The sequence below is a fragment of the Lontra canadensis genome, unplaced genomic scaffold (assembly GCF_010015895.1).
Source record: "Lontra canadensis isolate GAN:19392208 unplaced genomic scaffold, GSC_riverotter_1.0 scaffold3, whole genome shotgun sequence".
In the NCBI taxonomy this organism is placed as follows: Eukaryota; Metazoa; Chordata; class Mammalia; order Carnivora; family Mustelidae; genus Lontra; species Lontra canadensis.
Window position 1 is genome coordinate 31,862,099 of NW_022630997.1, and position 14,478 is coordinate 31,876,576.

Sequence of the window (14,478 nt, forward strand, 5' to 3'; positions counted from 1 at the left end):
GCTTTGTGCGCGGATCCGAGGATTTGGAGAAGTTTTCCCAAAGAGAGACCCTTATTTGCACCGTCCAGACGGAGGGCCCCGGCTGCACTGCCGTCCGCCCCCGCCAGGCACTGAGGAATCCAGGTCGCAGGTGGAGAGCGGACCGAGCCGCGCTCGGGCGGAGCCAAGGCCAGGCCCCGCCCAGGTCCTCCTAGGCTGTAGTCCTGCTGGGCTGGAACCCCCTCCCTCAGTTCCACCGCCAAGCGGCCGCTAGGGTTCCGGGTGTCCTCGGGTAGCCCTGACCACCGCGAGGTTGGGTGTCTTTGGCCAGTTGGCCTGAGCATAACATGCTCGGCTGCCGCGTCTGCGGAGGACCCAGAGGGGTGTCGTAGCCGATGCTTTTCAAAAGTCTTGGCGTGAGTTTCCCTGTCCATATTGGATAGTTTGTCAGGGTTATTCACAAAATGTTATCAAGTCGGATTCCTTGCCCAGCCCAGCTGCTAGCGATGGTAATAGTACCCGCGGTCACTTCGGGGAAGGGCTGACACTCGGCCGTGCACTGTTCGAAGCCCTTCACATGGAGTAAGCTGTAACGACACAAGGCATCAACTTGCTCTTTCTAGCGCGGGGACATCATGTATTCTCCACCTGTCATTGCGGGTGACAGCAAAATGGGGCATGTGCCCTCACGGGATTTGGGGTCCCAGTGGTACAGGTCTGACTCCACGTGCCACAGGAACCGTGTGTGCCGGGGAGGGCTATGAAGGTGACCGAGGCACCATTGTGCTCCTGGAACTCAGCCAGGTCCCCACAATTCCCCAACTTCAGTATTCTTTAATCCACTAAATCCTCCCAGGCACAGCCTGGTCTTCCAAAAGCTTTTGCCTCAAGCTGGGAAAACCCAATAAAGGAACGATCATTTTTCAACCATGGGAGCCAGCAACACTCATACATAATGAAGCAAGTCACACAAAGGAAGGAATTCATTCCCATTCCCCTGGGAGAGGCCCCTCAGCCCAGGGAATTTTCAGAGCTGCCCAATCGCCCAAACTATGGGCCAGCCTCGGCAGGGGGGTGGGTGGGGCGGTGGGGGGTGCGGATATAAAGAGGGGGAGGTTTACTGAGGGGGAAGGTTTACCCTCCCACCCACCCAAAGGCCAGAGTTGTCACCTTAGGAATAACCTGTCAGCCCAGGTTATTCCTAAGCATTTCTTAAAAATCCCAATTCCTGCATTCTCTCTGCCCTGGGTGCCAGTTGTGGATTCCCCCGCCCAGCTGAGTGATACAGAGAAGAGAGGAAGAACAGCTTATAGTAGAAGATCACCGCCCATGATAGCATCTGGATGCTGTCAGAGGACCCAATGGACAGGGTGGGAAGAGATTGTACACCACCTGGTTAGGACAAGGTGTTTTGGCCCCGGGTTAGTACATACGTCTGACTTTGTAAACACCGATCTGCCCTGCCCCTCTACCCTCAGTGCTCACAAGATACATGATCGCCCAGGTTCATTACTCATTCCCCGCAGGCACTAGACCATTCTGACTCCAACCTGGTCTCTTCCTCTAAACAACCCTGAGGACTCAAACAGATCTTAACTCCTCCAGCCAGGCCTGGATGTCCTCGGGCTGCAAAGGACAGCAAAAGAATAGGATTCCTCTACCTGGTGCAATGTTAAAGACCCAGGGTAACATATGATTCATGCCTTTGACCTATGGAGAAAAACAGTCACCTGTTAAGTAGCTGAATGATTTTGGGCGAGTCATTTATCTTTGCTCAGTATTCCGTAAGTTTCCCATTGGCAGAGTGGTCAGAAATAGAACATTCCTGGAATACCTGGGTGGCTAAGCAGCTGACTCTTAATCTCAGGGCTGTGAGTTCAACCCCTGTGTTAAAGCCCAGCATGGAGCCTACTTAAAATCCAATAATAATAAAGTAAAATTTAAAAAAATGAAAGAAATAGAACATTCCTGGAAAGGAGGAGATGTGGGGAAATCTGCATTGTAAACTCATCACCCAGAAGCCTTCTCACACATTCTGATGAGGCTCCACTGTATGAAGGTGGAGAGGGAGCTCTCACTGCCATGCTGTCATCTGGCCTGGAAGTGAAATACTTGAAATTGACTCACCCTGGCATCCTGGCTTGAGTGAGAGGCAGTGAGGGGCAGATTGGCTTTCAGAGCAGGTGACAGCCCAGCGGCCTGTCTCCTATCACTGGAGACAGGCAGTCAGCTAACACCACCTTACTGCTGGGATGGATCATGCTCCCAGCATGGTATCCCACTGCCTCTTGCCTGGGAGATGAGCCCAAGGGATCTTCACTGACATTAAATAGCCTTGTTCTGCTCCCACTGTTTCCATCTCAAGGATATCAATCCCTAGCCTGTGTGTGGCTATCAGACTTCTTTTTCAACATTTCCATATCCATTTTCTAAACTTCCATATGCCCAGTTTTCTGTGCCTACTTTTATTTATTTTAGAAAAGATTTTATTTATTTGAGAGAGAGAGGGAGAGAGTACATACACGAGTGTGAGCATGTGCCGGGGGTGGGGGGACGGGCAGAAGGAGAGGCAGAGGGAGAAGCAGGCTCTGGGCCAAGCAGTGAGCCCAACATAGGGCTCCATTCCAGGACCCCGGAATCATGACCTGAGCTGAAGGCAGATGCTTGACCAACTGAGCTACCCAGGAGCCTCTGTATATACTTTTAATTTAGAATTTATAGAAACAAGGAATAGAGGATGACTGACTTTATGCAAGGGTGTATGATTCACTGGGTTCTACAAGAGGGGAGGGAGAGGACTTTCCAGGTTGAGGGGCTGCATGAGTCAGGCAGTGGAGGCCTGAGACCATTGGTTAGTCTGGTTTAGCTGGAGAGGAGATGAGTTGGAAAATGGGGAGAGGTAAAGTGGCAACAACCACAAACACCAAAGCCAATCCTAGTGGTTGTGAACTTAAACTGGTAGACACTGAATTTTTTTTAAAAGAGCAAAGTGGTGTGTTAAATTTATGTTTTAAATCATTTTGGTAGCTGTGCAAGGGTGAATTCATTTTTTAACATAGATTTAAAAAAAATAATAGTAGTTTTATGTTTGCAGAAAAATTGAGCATGTAATACAGAGAATTCCCATATACTTCCCTCCCCTTCCCATAGTTTATTATTACTGTCTTGAATTGGTGTGGTATATTTGCTATAGTCAGTGAATCAAAATGAGGTATTTTTTTTTAAAGATTTTATTTATTTATTTCACAGAGAGAGAGATCACAAGTAGACAGAGAGGCAGGCAGAGAGAGAGATAGAAGAGGAAGCAGGCTCTCCGCTGAGTAGAGAGCCCGATGCGGGACTCAATCCCAGGACCCTGAGATCATGACCTGAGCTGAAGGCAGAGGCTTTAACCCACTGAGCCACCCAGGCGCCCCAAAATGAGGTATTTTTTTAAAGATTTTATTTATTTACATGTCAGACGGAGATCACAAGTAGGCAGAGAGGCAGGCAGAGAGAGGAGGAAGCAGGCTCCCTGCTGAGCAGAGAGCCCGATGCACCTATGTAATGAGGGGCTTGATCCCAGGACCCTGAGGCTTTAACCCACTGAGCTACCCAGGCTACCCTCAAAATGATGTATTAACTAAAGTCCATAGTTTACATTAGGCTTCATTCTTTGTCTTGTACACTTCTATGGGTTTTGACAAATGTATATCATGTATCTACAATTATGGTATCAGACAGAAGCGTTTCATCCCCCTAAAAACTCCCCGGCACTTCACCCATTCATTATTCCCCTCTTGCTGCTGTAAGCCCTTGGCAACCACCAACTGCTACAGCGTTGCCTTTTGCAAAACATCATATAGTACATAGACTTTTCAAACTGGCTTTCTCTTAGTAATATGGATTTATGGTTCTTATATGTCTTTTTGTGGCTTAATAGGTCATTTCTTTCAGTAAGCCTTTTATTTATTTATTTATTTATTTATTAATTATTTGTCTGTCAGAGAGAGAGCACAAGCAAGGGAACAACAGGCAGTGAGAGAAGCAGGCTCCCTGCCAAGCAAGGAGCCAGATGCCTGACTCGGGACTCTATGCCAGGACCCTGGGATCATGACCTTAACTGAAGGCAGACACTAACCAACTGAGCCACACAGGCATCCTCGGTAAGCCTTTTAAAAAAATCTTTTCCTTTGGTAAATATTTGCTGAAATTCTGTATCAGTACTGTCTGATAGAAATATAATCAAGGGGGTACCTGGGTGGCTCAGTCAGTTAAGTGTCTTCCTTCAGCTCAGGTCATGATCCCGGAGTCCTGGAATCAAGTCCTGCATCAGGCTCCCTGCTCAGTGGAGAGCCTGCTTCCTCCTCTGCCTGCTGCTCCCCCAGTTTGTTCTCCCTCTCTCTCATTCTCGCCCTTGATGTATCTCAAATAAATACATAAAATCTTAAAAAAAAAAAAAGAATAATTATGGTCAAGGTTACAAACTTGTTTTTCTAGTAGCCACTTTAAAAAAGGCAAAAAGAAGCAGATAAAATTAATTTTGATAACATATTCTATTTGATATATTCAACATATTATCATTTCAGTATTTAGTCCGTATAAAAATTATGGAGATACTTTTTTTTTTAAGATTTTTATTTATTTATTTGACAGACAGAGATCACACTAAGTAGTCAGAGAGGCAGGCAGAGAGAGAGGAGGAAGCAGGCTCCCCGCTGAGATCCCCCTGGGATCATGACCTGAGCTGAAGGCACAGGCTTTAACCCACTGAGCCACCCAGGTGCCCCTATGGAGATACTTTTATTCTTTTTTTGTACTAAGCCTTTTAGTACAAAATTCAGTGTGTTATATTATTTTATTTTTAAAGATTTTATTTATTTGAGAGAGAGAGACAGTGAGAGAGGGAACACAAGCAGGGGTAGTGGGTAAGGGAGAAGCAGGCTTCCCACCGAGCAGGGAGCCCAATGCAATGAGTGGCTTGATCCCAGGATCCTGGGATCATGACCCGGGCTGAAGGCAGATGCTTAAGGACTGAGCCACCCAGGCACCCCAGTGTGTATTTTATATTTTCAGCACATCTCTACTTGGACTGGCCACATTTTCAGTGCTCAGTGGACATGAAGCAGAACAGAGCAGTACTGTGCTGGGTACTGAGGACATACAGAAGGGGACAAAATGGACAAGGCCTCTTTCCTTACATGTAAGGACAGTCTAGTATAGGAAACCCATAACAAAGAAGTAAACAAATTATTTTGGAGAGTGATGTATTAGTCTGTGGTATTATAGACTGGGAAGCTGAGCTAGTTTGCTGGGGTAGTCAGGAAGGCTTTTCTGAGGCTGAGAACCAAAGGAGGGGTCATTAACCATCAATTATCTATTGCCACAATAATGCAGTGTAACAACCCACTCCAAAATGCAGAGGCTTAACATAATAACTATTTATTATTGCTCATGAGTCTAAAGTCATCTGGGCAGTTGGTCTGGCCCCAGGTGGGCTCACACGCAGGCATCTGTGGGCAGCTGCAGGTCGGGTAGGTGGCTATGCTAATCCTGGCTTGGCTTGCATGTTTGGGGTCTGCTGGCTGTTGACTGGTGTACGATGACCTCAGCTCTTTTCCATGTGGATTCTCCTCCTCCAGCAGGCTAGCCCAGGCCTGCTCTCCTTGTGGAGGCAGGGATCCAAGAAAGAATGTGGAATCGTTCAAGTTTTCGTAAGACTCAAGCTCAGAGCTGTATCTCTTCTGCCATGTTCTTTGGGCCAACCCAAGTTACAAGTTATAGCCCAGATTCTTCCAGGAGCTGCAAAGTCACACTACAAAAGGTGTGCATACAGGGAGGGATGGAAAATTCAGGTGATTTTTGTGATTGATCTTCTGTATTACTTAAAAAGCTTTCAATTCCACCAGGAAGTTATAAAAAAAATTCCAAATTTCTATGTGCCCAATAAAATATCCTGAAAATATAAAAATGAAGATAGGTTTTTTATTTTTTTTATTATTTTACCATAAAAAAAATAGGGAAAGGGGATATGGAGTGCTTGGCTGGTAGGGTGAGGGATTTAACTAAAATAGCACAGTTAGGGTAGGCACTACTGAGGAGACACCTGAGTGGAGGCCCAAGAGGTGAGTGAGTGAGTCAGGTGCTTATCTCCAGGACAAGTCGAGGGAACAGAGGCCTGAAGGCAGGAGCTGGTTTGGCAGGTTCTAGCAGTAGATAGAGGCAGGCTTGGTAAGGTGGGAAGGGATAGGAGTATTGGGGCCCAATCGCCCATGGCTTTATAGGCCACAAGATGATTTTGGGTTTTACTCTTGATGATGGGAAGCCCCAGGAGGGTTTTTGTTGGGAGGGTGGATACCGTAGAGCATTAGGGGTGAGGGGCCCAGGGGAAAGTGGCTGTTTGGAGATGAGGGTCAGGTAGCCAGAGCTTAAGAGGTTGCTGGGTACCAATCCTTGTCAGGCAACATGTCCCCAGGGAATTCGCCTTGCTTTGCCTTTCAACTACCTAGACAGCAGCTTATTCCCCAAAGGATGTCACCATCTCTGGAGAACATATTCCAATTATGCTGGAAAACAAGGTAATTGTGATTATAGTAATATTCATCTTCTCAATTCTCAGAATGAAAACCTATCCAAAGCAAGAACAAAAGATAACTCCAGAAAGCATTCTTCCCTCCCCCTTGGGAAAACCCAGTCAACTCTTTATGGTGCTACCAGTTATAGGAAACCATTGTCAGTTTCAAGTCTCTTTTCATGATACAATCTTACATGAAAGAAGGAAATAAATGGGGAGCATTTAAATAAGTATTTGTTGAGCACCTACTGTGTGCTACACACTCTCCTATGTGCTAAGGTTTTAGCAGGAGATAATAATCCCTCCCCTCATAGGGAAGATAAATATATAATATAAACACAAAAACATGTGATATACTAGATGAGATAAATGCTAGATGAGATATTTTCCTGAAGAAAAATAAAGTAGAAATAATGAACATTTTTGGACTGGGGTGTTACAATGTTACAGTTTACTTTTTATTTTTATTTTTTTAAAGACTTTTATTTATTTGAGAGCTCAAGCAGACAAAGGCACAGAGGGAGAGGGAGAAGTAGGCTCCTCCGCTGAGCACTGGCAGCTGTGGGAGGGTTGGGGGTGGGATGGGTGCTGAATCCCAAGACCTGGGGATCTTGACCAGAGCCCAAGGCAGATGCTTAACCTAACGAACTGAGCCACACAGGCACCCTGGGTATTTTAATTTAAGTAAAATAGGCTGGGGTGGGGGTGGGAATAGACTAACTGAAAAGAGAGAAGGGTTGGGGAGCGTCAGGGAGGTAAGGGCAGGGCCTGGCCCTCATCTTGTAGGGCACTGTAACACACCACTACAATGTGCAAGTATATGATTTATAATTTTATTCCCCATCCTAAGATAAGGAAAAATTTCCTGTAACCAATGTGGTAATTTCTGACTTCTAGTTCTCTGAATTCTCTAAATTGGGATACATTTTATTACCCATTATCAGAAAAAGATTACACAGCTCTATTTAGCAACTCAAGTTCTGATAATTCCTGTGCTTGGGCTGGAACAAAGACACAACAGTGACAGGACAGATTCTTCTAGTAGTTTTCTTTGCAGGATTTTCTTTTTTCCGCTGAAGCAAAGTACTAGTCCACCTGAATGGAGCTCCCTAAAGGCCCAGTCTGAACTCCCTCCAGGAGGGGCTCTAGAATAGGCAGTCTTTAGTGTGAGGCACTAAAGGAGGAGAGCAGAGAGCCCCAGCACAGCTCTGTTCGGGATTAACATACTAAGCTTCCACATACTAAACCCACATGCACTGTTTTCCACTTTTCAAATCCTGTACCATTTTCTACTAGACTCAACAGTATCTGTAAGTAATAATGGGTATCCAATGTTTCAGAAAATGTTTGGGGATGGCTGGGTGGCTCAGTTGGTTAAGCATCTGCTTTCAGCTCAGGTCATGATCCTGGGGTCCTGGGATGGAGCCCCGCATGGGGGCGGGGGGGGGGGAGGTCCTTGCTCAGCAGGGAGCCTGCTTGTCCCTCTGCCTGCCACTTCCTCAGCTTGCGTGCTCTCTTGCTGACAAATAAATAAAATCTTTAAAAAAAAAAAAAAAGGAAAATGTGTGACTTCCTCATTAGTTACCATACCTTGAGCAAATGCCAAGCTCTCAATTTCCTCACCTGTAAAACAGGGATAACAAGCAGGGATGCAAATGAAGAGCCTGGCATCATATCTGTTGTATAATAGGTTCTCAATGGTCTCTTCCTTCCTTCCCCCATTTTAACAAAAAAGATTAGAGTTTAGATATACCTATAGGTATCCTTGAAAAAATAGGCTTGTCCACCTTTACTGTGTGGACCAGTTACCTGGGGAATCCTGTTAAAAGCACCAATTCTGATTCAGTGGAGTTGGGGACAGTAATTCTGTATTCCCAACAAGCTTCCAGATTATGCCATGCTGCTGACCTGGGATCACTCTTTGAGTGGCAAGAATTTAATGATACGCAAACACAGTTACTGCACAAAAAGCCCCTAAATGGGTTCCATGGATTGTCCCTGTCTATAAAAAATTAACTCTTCTACTTAAGCCTCATGTGGAGTCACCGACCCAGACAAGTACCCAGGCCAGGTCATAAAGAATACATCCTTTGGTCCAGGAGGGTTCATAGCACCACTTCTGCAGGAAGATCCTGCAATTGTCTCTCCACCACTTTCGGCTTTTTGATCTTAGCCTTTGCCTCTGATGATAATTACCCCTTAATTAGCACCCACCACTCTGTCATCTAAATAATTATAGTAAGTGCAGCTAGCACCTCTGCTCTGCTCGCAATCTCTAAACAAACTGATAAAATAAGATCCTATGCTGATTTTTTAAAAAAAGACAAAACTGACCCAAATACAAGTCATGCACATACTGTCCACAGTGGCATACGCAGACCTGTTATAACTTCCAGTCACAAAGGCTATCAAAAGTTGATTTATTTTGAAACAATCAAGAGAAAGTACTGTTGTGATATTTGGGAAATTGCAAATGTCAGAATATAAATTTTGTAAGCAGTATTGCAAAAGTCAAACAAGTCAGCCTGCTAAAATCCACCTTAACTTCCCATTGGGAAGAGCTGCAGAATCTCTGAACCATTTTTTTTTTTTTCTTTATTCGGAGTTTCCTGAATATATTGGAGGAATTTGGTAACTTCTGGGGGCATTTAAAGCAAATTATCCTTTTGTGGAAGAAGGGGCGGGGTTTTCACTAGAACCAATTAGTTTTCTAATTTCCCAGGTGTATGTCCATTAACCACCCACCCAACAACAGGGCTGTCCGGGCTAGATGAATCACGTACCTCTTAACACAAACTGCGCTACTTTTTAGAATGCTGTTTTCCCATTGAAGCTTTAAGAAAGACAGAAAACCCCCAAATTTCCAACTTTCTGAACAGGTAATACACTGATCTGGAAAAAGAACCCAAACAGCACAAAAGAGCGTACAGTGTAAATAACACTTTCCCCCTTTCATCTCCCACCTCCCTGTCCTCCCCAGAGGCAATCACTGGTTCATTGCTCTAAACTTTTCATTATGGAAAATTTCAGAAACATTAGAGAGCCTGGAATAATGAGCCCTTGTGTACGTATCACGCAACAACGGAAAAACACCCCGTTGGTTTGTTTTATTCCCCTTCGCTCGGTATTTGTAGAAGTTACTTTCAAGTAAATACCAGACTCGAAATCATTTTACCCATCAAAACTTTAGTCTTTTTTTTTTAATTAGTTCTTACATAACCACATTATCGTTATCACACCCAACAAGGTTAACGATAATTCCTTAATATCAGCCAGTATTCTCGGGGTCACTTTTAACGGGTGCGGGAGAGACCCGAGAACTATGAACGTACGGGCCGAGGAGTCGGAGGGGGAGCATTTAAGGGCTGGAGCCGACATCACTCGCGGCGTTACGTGCCCAGCGCTCCGGGCTTCCCGGTTCCCGCAGTCGTTACCTGCGCTGGGCCAGCGTCCGCCAGGCCGGGCTGAGGGCGGTTCCGAGCCGCCAGCTCCCCACCTCCCCGCTCCCGGGCCGCGGCCCCAGCAGGCCTGGCGCAGCTGCACAACCCATCCTCCCTAGACACCGGCGTGTCCCTGGGGGGGAAACGATTGACACAGCTGCCTGCACTGAGGCCCCGGCCCTCCCCCGCAGCACCTGGGTCTCCCGGCGGGGCCGGGAGCTGAAAGTGGCTCCCGAGCCCGGGCGTGTCAGACCCGCCACGACCGTTCCTCCCGCCACCCGCTCCCGCGCCCCGCTCCGAGTATAGGGACCTCGCGGACCGGGACTACAACTCCCGTCGGGCGCCGCGGCCGGACCAATGGCGGGCGCCGGAGCATGCGGGGAGCGGCGCCTGCGCGGCGGTTTGAGTAAGCTGCCGCGCGATTGGCTGTGGGGTCGGACGGCCGCGCGGGGCCTGTGGGAAGCGGAGTGACGGAGCGAGCGGCTGTTGGAGGAAGGAGGTGGGGGCCGGGAGCGCAAATGGCGTTGAGATGGTTGAGGGCCCTGTTCAAACTCCAGCGCTGACCATTCACCGGCGGAAGCGGCGGCGCAGGAGGCGGCGGCGGCCTAGCGGGGGCACGTAGCGAGCTCCGGTACCGGCTCCAGCGGCGGCGGCCAGGGAGGCCTAGGCCCGGGCCCGGCCGGCGGCGCTCAAGGCGGGGAGGGAAGTTGCGGTGCCGCCGCTCCTCCCCCCTCCTCCACCGGGTTTCCTATTTACCCAGAGCGGAGTCGCGGGTTCTGACGGTGGCGGAGCCCCTTGCCTCTCTTCGCGCACAAGCCGCCCCTGTTCTCCCGCGCGGGGCTCCCGCGCCCGTCCGTGGGCCGTTGGGAGCAGGAGAGGCGGAGGCGGCCCGAGGCCAAAGCACCCGCCAGGCGCCGAGGGTAAGTGAGGTCTCGGGCGGCTGCCTAGGCCCGGAGCGAGTCAGGGAGGGTGGGGGAGGTAGGGGTCTGGAAGTCTCGCTGTCTCACCCACACAGCCTCTGAGGAAGTTGGGCAGGGAAACGACATGAGGAACTCTCTTTTTCCTCTATTTTTCCTTTTTCTGAGTTCCTTCCGGGCGGCTTCTGATTTACTTCCCTCCCCAAGCGCGGTCAAGTGCGTTGGTTTCAGCCCTGAGTCCTTCGCCGTCTTTTCTCCGCCCCTGGCCGCCACCGAGGCCTTACACTGCCTTGGGGATTCAGTGGCAGAGGCTTCCGGGGCGTCGGAAGCTACATCCCGTTCCTGGCGGTGGGGGTGGGGAGGAGAAAAGTTGCGTGAGCTTCCAGCCGGAGGGGGCCGCCTCTCCCCGCTACCTCCCGGTGCACCGACCGCCCCCAGGTGAGGTTTTCTGGGTGCTTAGCTTCGCCCTTTCCGGCTTTCACTTCTTAGTGGAAGCCTCTAAGCCCTTGGGGATCCTAAAGACGCTGCACTTGGTTGAGGGTTAACTGTGAGGACTTTTCATCCCAGCGCACTTTCCTGAAAATTCGACCTGGCTTTGGGCAGAAGCAAGGGCCCAACGACCGAAAAAGACTTAGTTGTGAACCATTCTTTCCTTTTTCGTTAGGAAAGTCTTTGGAGTTTGAAACCTGAACAAGACAGCCTGTGTACTTGAGATATTCTTAAAATATAATGTCAGCTGTGTCTGCACACTTACTTGAATTGAACCTACTTTACACCCTAGACGTAGATAATGCCATCACAGTTGTCTGTTTAGTGACTTTTCCAAAAAGACATGGAAAACTCTAAAGGAAGTCAAAAGTAGGGGGTATTATGTAATGAGCACCCGTGTATTAATCGTTCAGATTCAATAGTTATTCTTAACCAAATGTTTCTCGTCTACATGTTTTCTGTTCCACATCCTTTAAAGCTAGAGATTTGCTGACGTTATTTCAGTAGTATTTTAGTATATATTTATAAGAGACATGGACTCTTAAAAAACATAAGCATTATTTTCTTATTGCTTAATATAGTTAACTCCTTTTTATCAAGAATTTGCAGACTTTCAACTTGAAACAGTGAACGCTTTGTGGTTCCAGGACCGTTTTCCTCCAAGGCCCAAAGGAGTTCAAGTCTAGATTTTTGGTTTGGCCTTTAGTTGACATTTTTAGGTGATCGCTACCATGTAATTGTATACAAAATGTTCCAGCTTTGTTGGTGTACGTGTAAATGTAGATGTGTGGATCAGGGCTTTATATTCTTGGAGGAATGAAATGACTTTATTCTGTTCTTAGAGCTGCCAGATATACTTAGTTTTGTTTATTTAGGCTGTATGCAACAGGAACGAATGATTCTTTAGTGTAAATCTACAGTAGATGGGAAATAGATCTCAGGAAAAGGTTTTCTGTCATATTAGAAGGTCTTCACACTATTTTCTCTTAATGGAGAGCTGTATGATGACCAAATAGTTAACTTTGTCAAATTAGAATTGGTTTCTAACCAAAAATGAGAGGAAAATCCTCTACTGGATATATATAAAACTAAGTTTATAGTAATGTAAGTTGCAAGAATTTAAGTTAGTAGAGGAAAATGTGTTTAAAATATAGACCAAAACGTATTCAAAAGTAGAAGACAAATGTCTTTCCAGTTGTTGTATTTTAAATTTCAAGATATGAAGATTTTCTTTTCAAAATCTAGACAGTTCTTTATTTCTAGATATATTTGACATATCGATATTTAAACTTTAGAAGGTTAAAGTGTAGGAAATGGATAAGAATTGATAGTGTTTAAAAAGGACTGTAATTTGCTTTTAAAACGTTTTACTCCTGATTAACTGTCCAAAATTTTTTTTCTCATAGTAGTTATTATGTAGGCACATCAGATGAGTGCATTTATCTTTTATAAAGCAGAGAGGAAAATAAATTTATATGTTTCTTTTGCTTCGTTTAATAATCAGAGCAGTCTAGTATGCTGGAGTTCACCAGCTTCAGGAAAATGTAACTCAGCAAAGGAGCACAGCACTATGGGGACAAAGAAGATAGAATCAGTATGGTTTCTTGTGCATAGGAAGATGACCAACTAGGGAATATTTGTCAAGTCACAGTTCAACCGACATTAGACCAAGAATCAGAACCTTTAAGATTGTTTTAAAAGCTATATGTTCTGGGGTGCCTCGGTGGCTCAGTGGGTTAAGCCTCTGCCTTCCGCTCAGGTCATGGTCTCAGGGTACTGGGATCAAGCCCCATATTAGGCTCTCTGATCAGCAGGGAGCCTGCTTCTCCCCCTGCCTGCCTCTCTGCCTACTTGTGATCTTTCTGTCAAATAAATAAAATCTTAAAAAAAAAAAAAAAGGGCTGTAGATTCTAATACGTGAGAAAATAGTACCATTTTTCTGACTTTTCCCCCTTCAGTTGAATAAATGCTCTGAAGTTTCAAAGACCTAATTTAGTCAATTATTTGATATTTCTTAGATCCTGAAAAAAATCAACATTTTGTGTTTAAGATTTTATATTAGGAGTAATAACCTATTCAGATTATTTTTGTAAAGGTAACTTGTATTTATAAGGATAGTGCATAGATTTCATTTGAAACCTAAAAAAGGGTTTCAGTGTTCATCAACAATGTTGATGTTCTGCTCTTAAGTTGGTTTTGGGGATAAGTTGGTTATTAGTTTTTATACTTTCTTACTTTGTAAGTAGTTTGTGAATATGTACTTACTGAAAGAAGGAAATTGAGTAGAATAAAAGGAAATCTGTAGAATAAAAAATGAACCCCTTTCTTTATACGCCCTCCCCATATGTATTTAACCATTTTTACAGGTTTGTATCTTCAGTTTTGAGAAGCCCCATGGGGAGAATCCCTGGTTCTTATTTTTATATTCAGTGTTAACATTTGTTATGTATTTGGTGATTATATATATTCTTACTTTTTTTTTCCACAGAGAATATGAAACAGGTGTCAAAATGACATCCAGATTTGGGAAAACATACAGTAGGAAAGGAGGAAATGGCAGTTCAAAATTTGATGAAGTCTTTTCCAACAAACGGACCACCCTTAGCACAAAATGGGGAGAGACCACATTTATGGCTAAATTAGGGCAGAAGAGGCCCAATTTCAAACCAGATATCCAAGAGATTCCGAAGAAACCTAAAGTGGAAGAAGAAAATACTGGAGATCCTTTTGGATTTGATAGTGATGATGAGTCTCTACCAGTTTCTTCAAAGAATTTAGCCCAGGGTAAGGGTTCCACTTATTCAGAATCTAGTGAAGCTGCTCAGCTGGAAGAGGTCACTTCTGTACTTGAAGCTAATAGCAAAAGTAGTCATGCAGTGGGTGAAGACAGTGTTGTATCTGATAAATGCTTACATTTGGAAGAAACTTTGGTTGGGAAAGAAAAGAGCACAAACCGAATCTTAGAAGATGATGCAAGCAAAAGTAGCTGTGCTAAATTAATGACTTCAGGTAAGTTTTGAATTTCTTTATTCTGAGCCAGAAGAGCTTTGTGTAAACCATTTAGTTAAATGCTTTGAATTCTAAAATACTATGCTGCTTG

At 45.5% G+C, this 14,478-nt stretch overlaps 2 protein-coding genes across 3 annotated transcripts in view; one reads left to right on the top strand and one right to left on the bottom strand.

The window, feature by feature from the left end:
- Positions 1-5,221: 5,221 nt before the first annotated feature.
- LOC116858296 (translation initiation factor IF-2-like) lies at positions 5,222-11,018 on the bottom strand. The gene is made up of 3 exons (XM_032843016.1): positions 10,980-11,018; positions 9,967-10,577; positions 5,222-5,788 (listed from the first exon to the last, which is right to left on the bottom strand). The coding sequence occupies exons 1-3, from the start codon at positions 11,016-11,018 to the stop codon at positions 5,737-5,739; spliced, it is 702 nt and encodes a 233-aa protein (XP_032698907.1). The 3' UTR covers positions 5,222-5,736.
- The window catches only part of WAPL (WAPL cohesin release factor), an 85,244-nt gene continuing 81,318 nt past the window's right edge, over positions 10,553-14,478 (top strand). Inside the window, exons 1-2 of one of the 2 annotated variants that reach the window (XM_032838401.1) lie at positions 10,553-10,892; positions 13,867-14,387. In XM_032838401.1, the coding sequence (XP_032694292.1) occupies positions 13,889-14,387 (499 nt within the window). In that variant the 5' untranslated portion in view covers positions 10,553-10,892; positions 13,867-13,888. The remainder of the gene's footprint in view (positions 10,893-13,866; positions 14,388-14,478) is intronic. The other variant, XM_032838396.1, reaches the window with a different exon arrangement.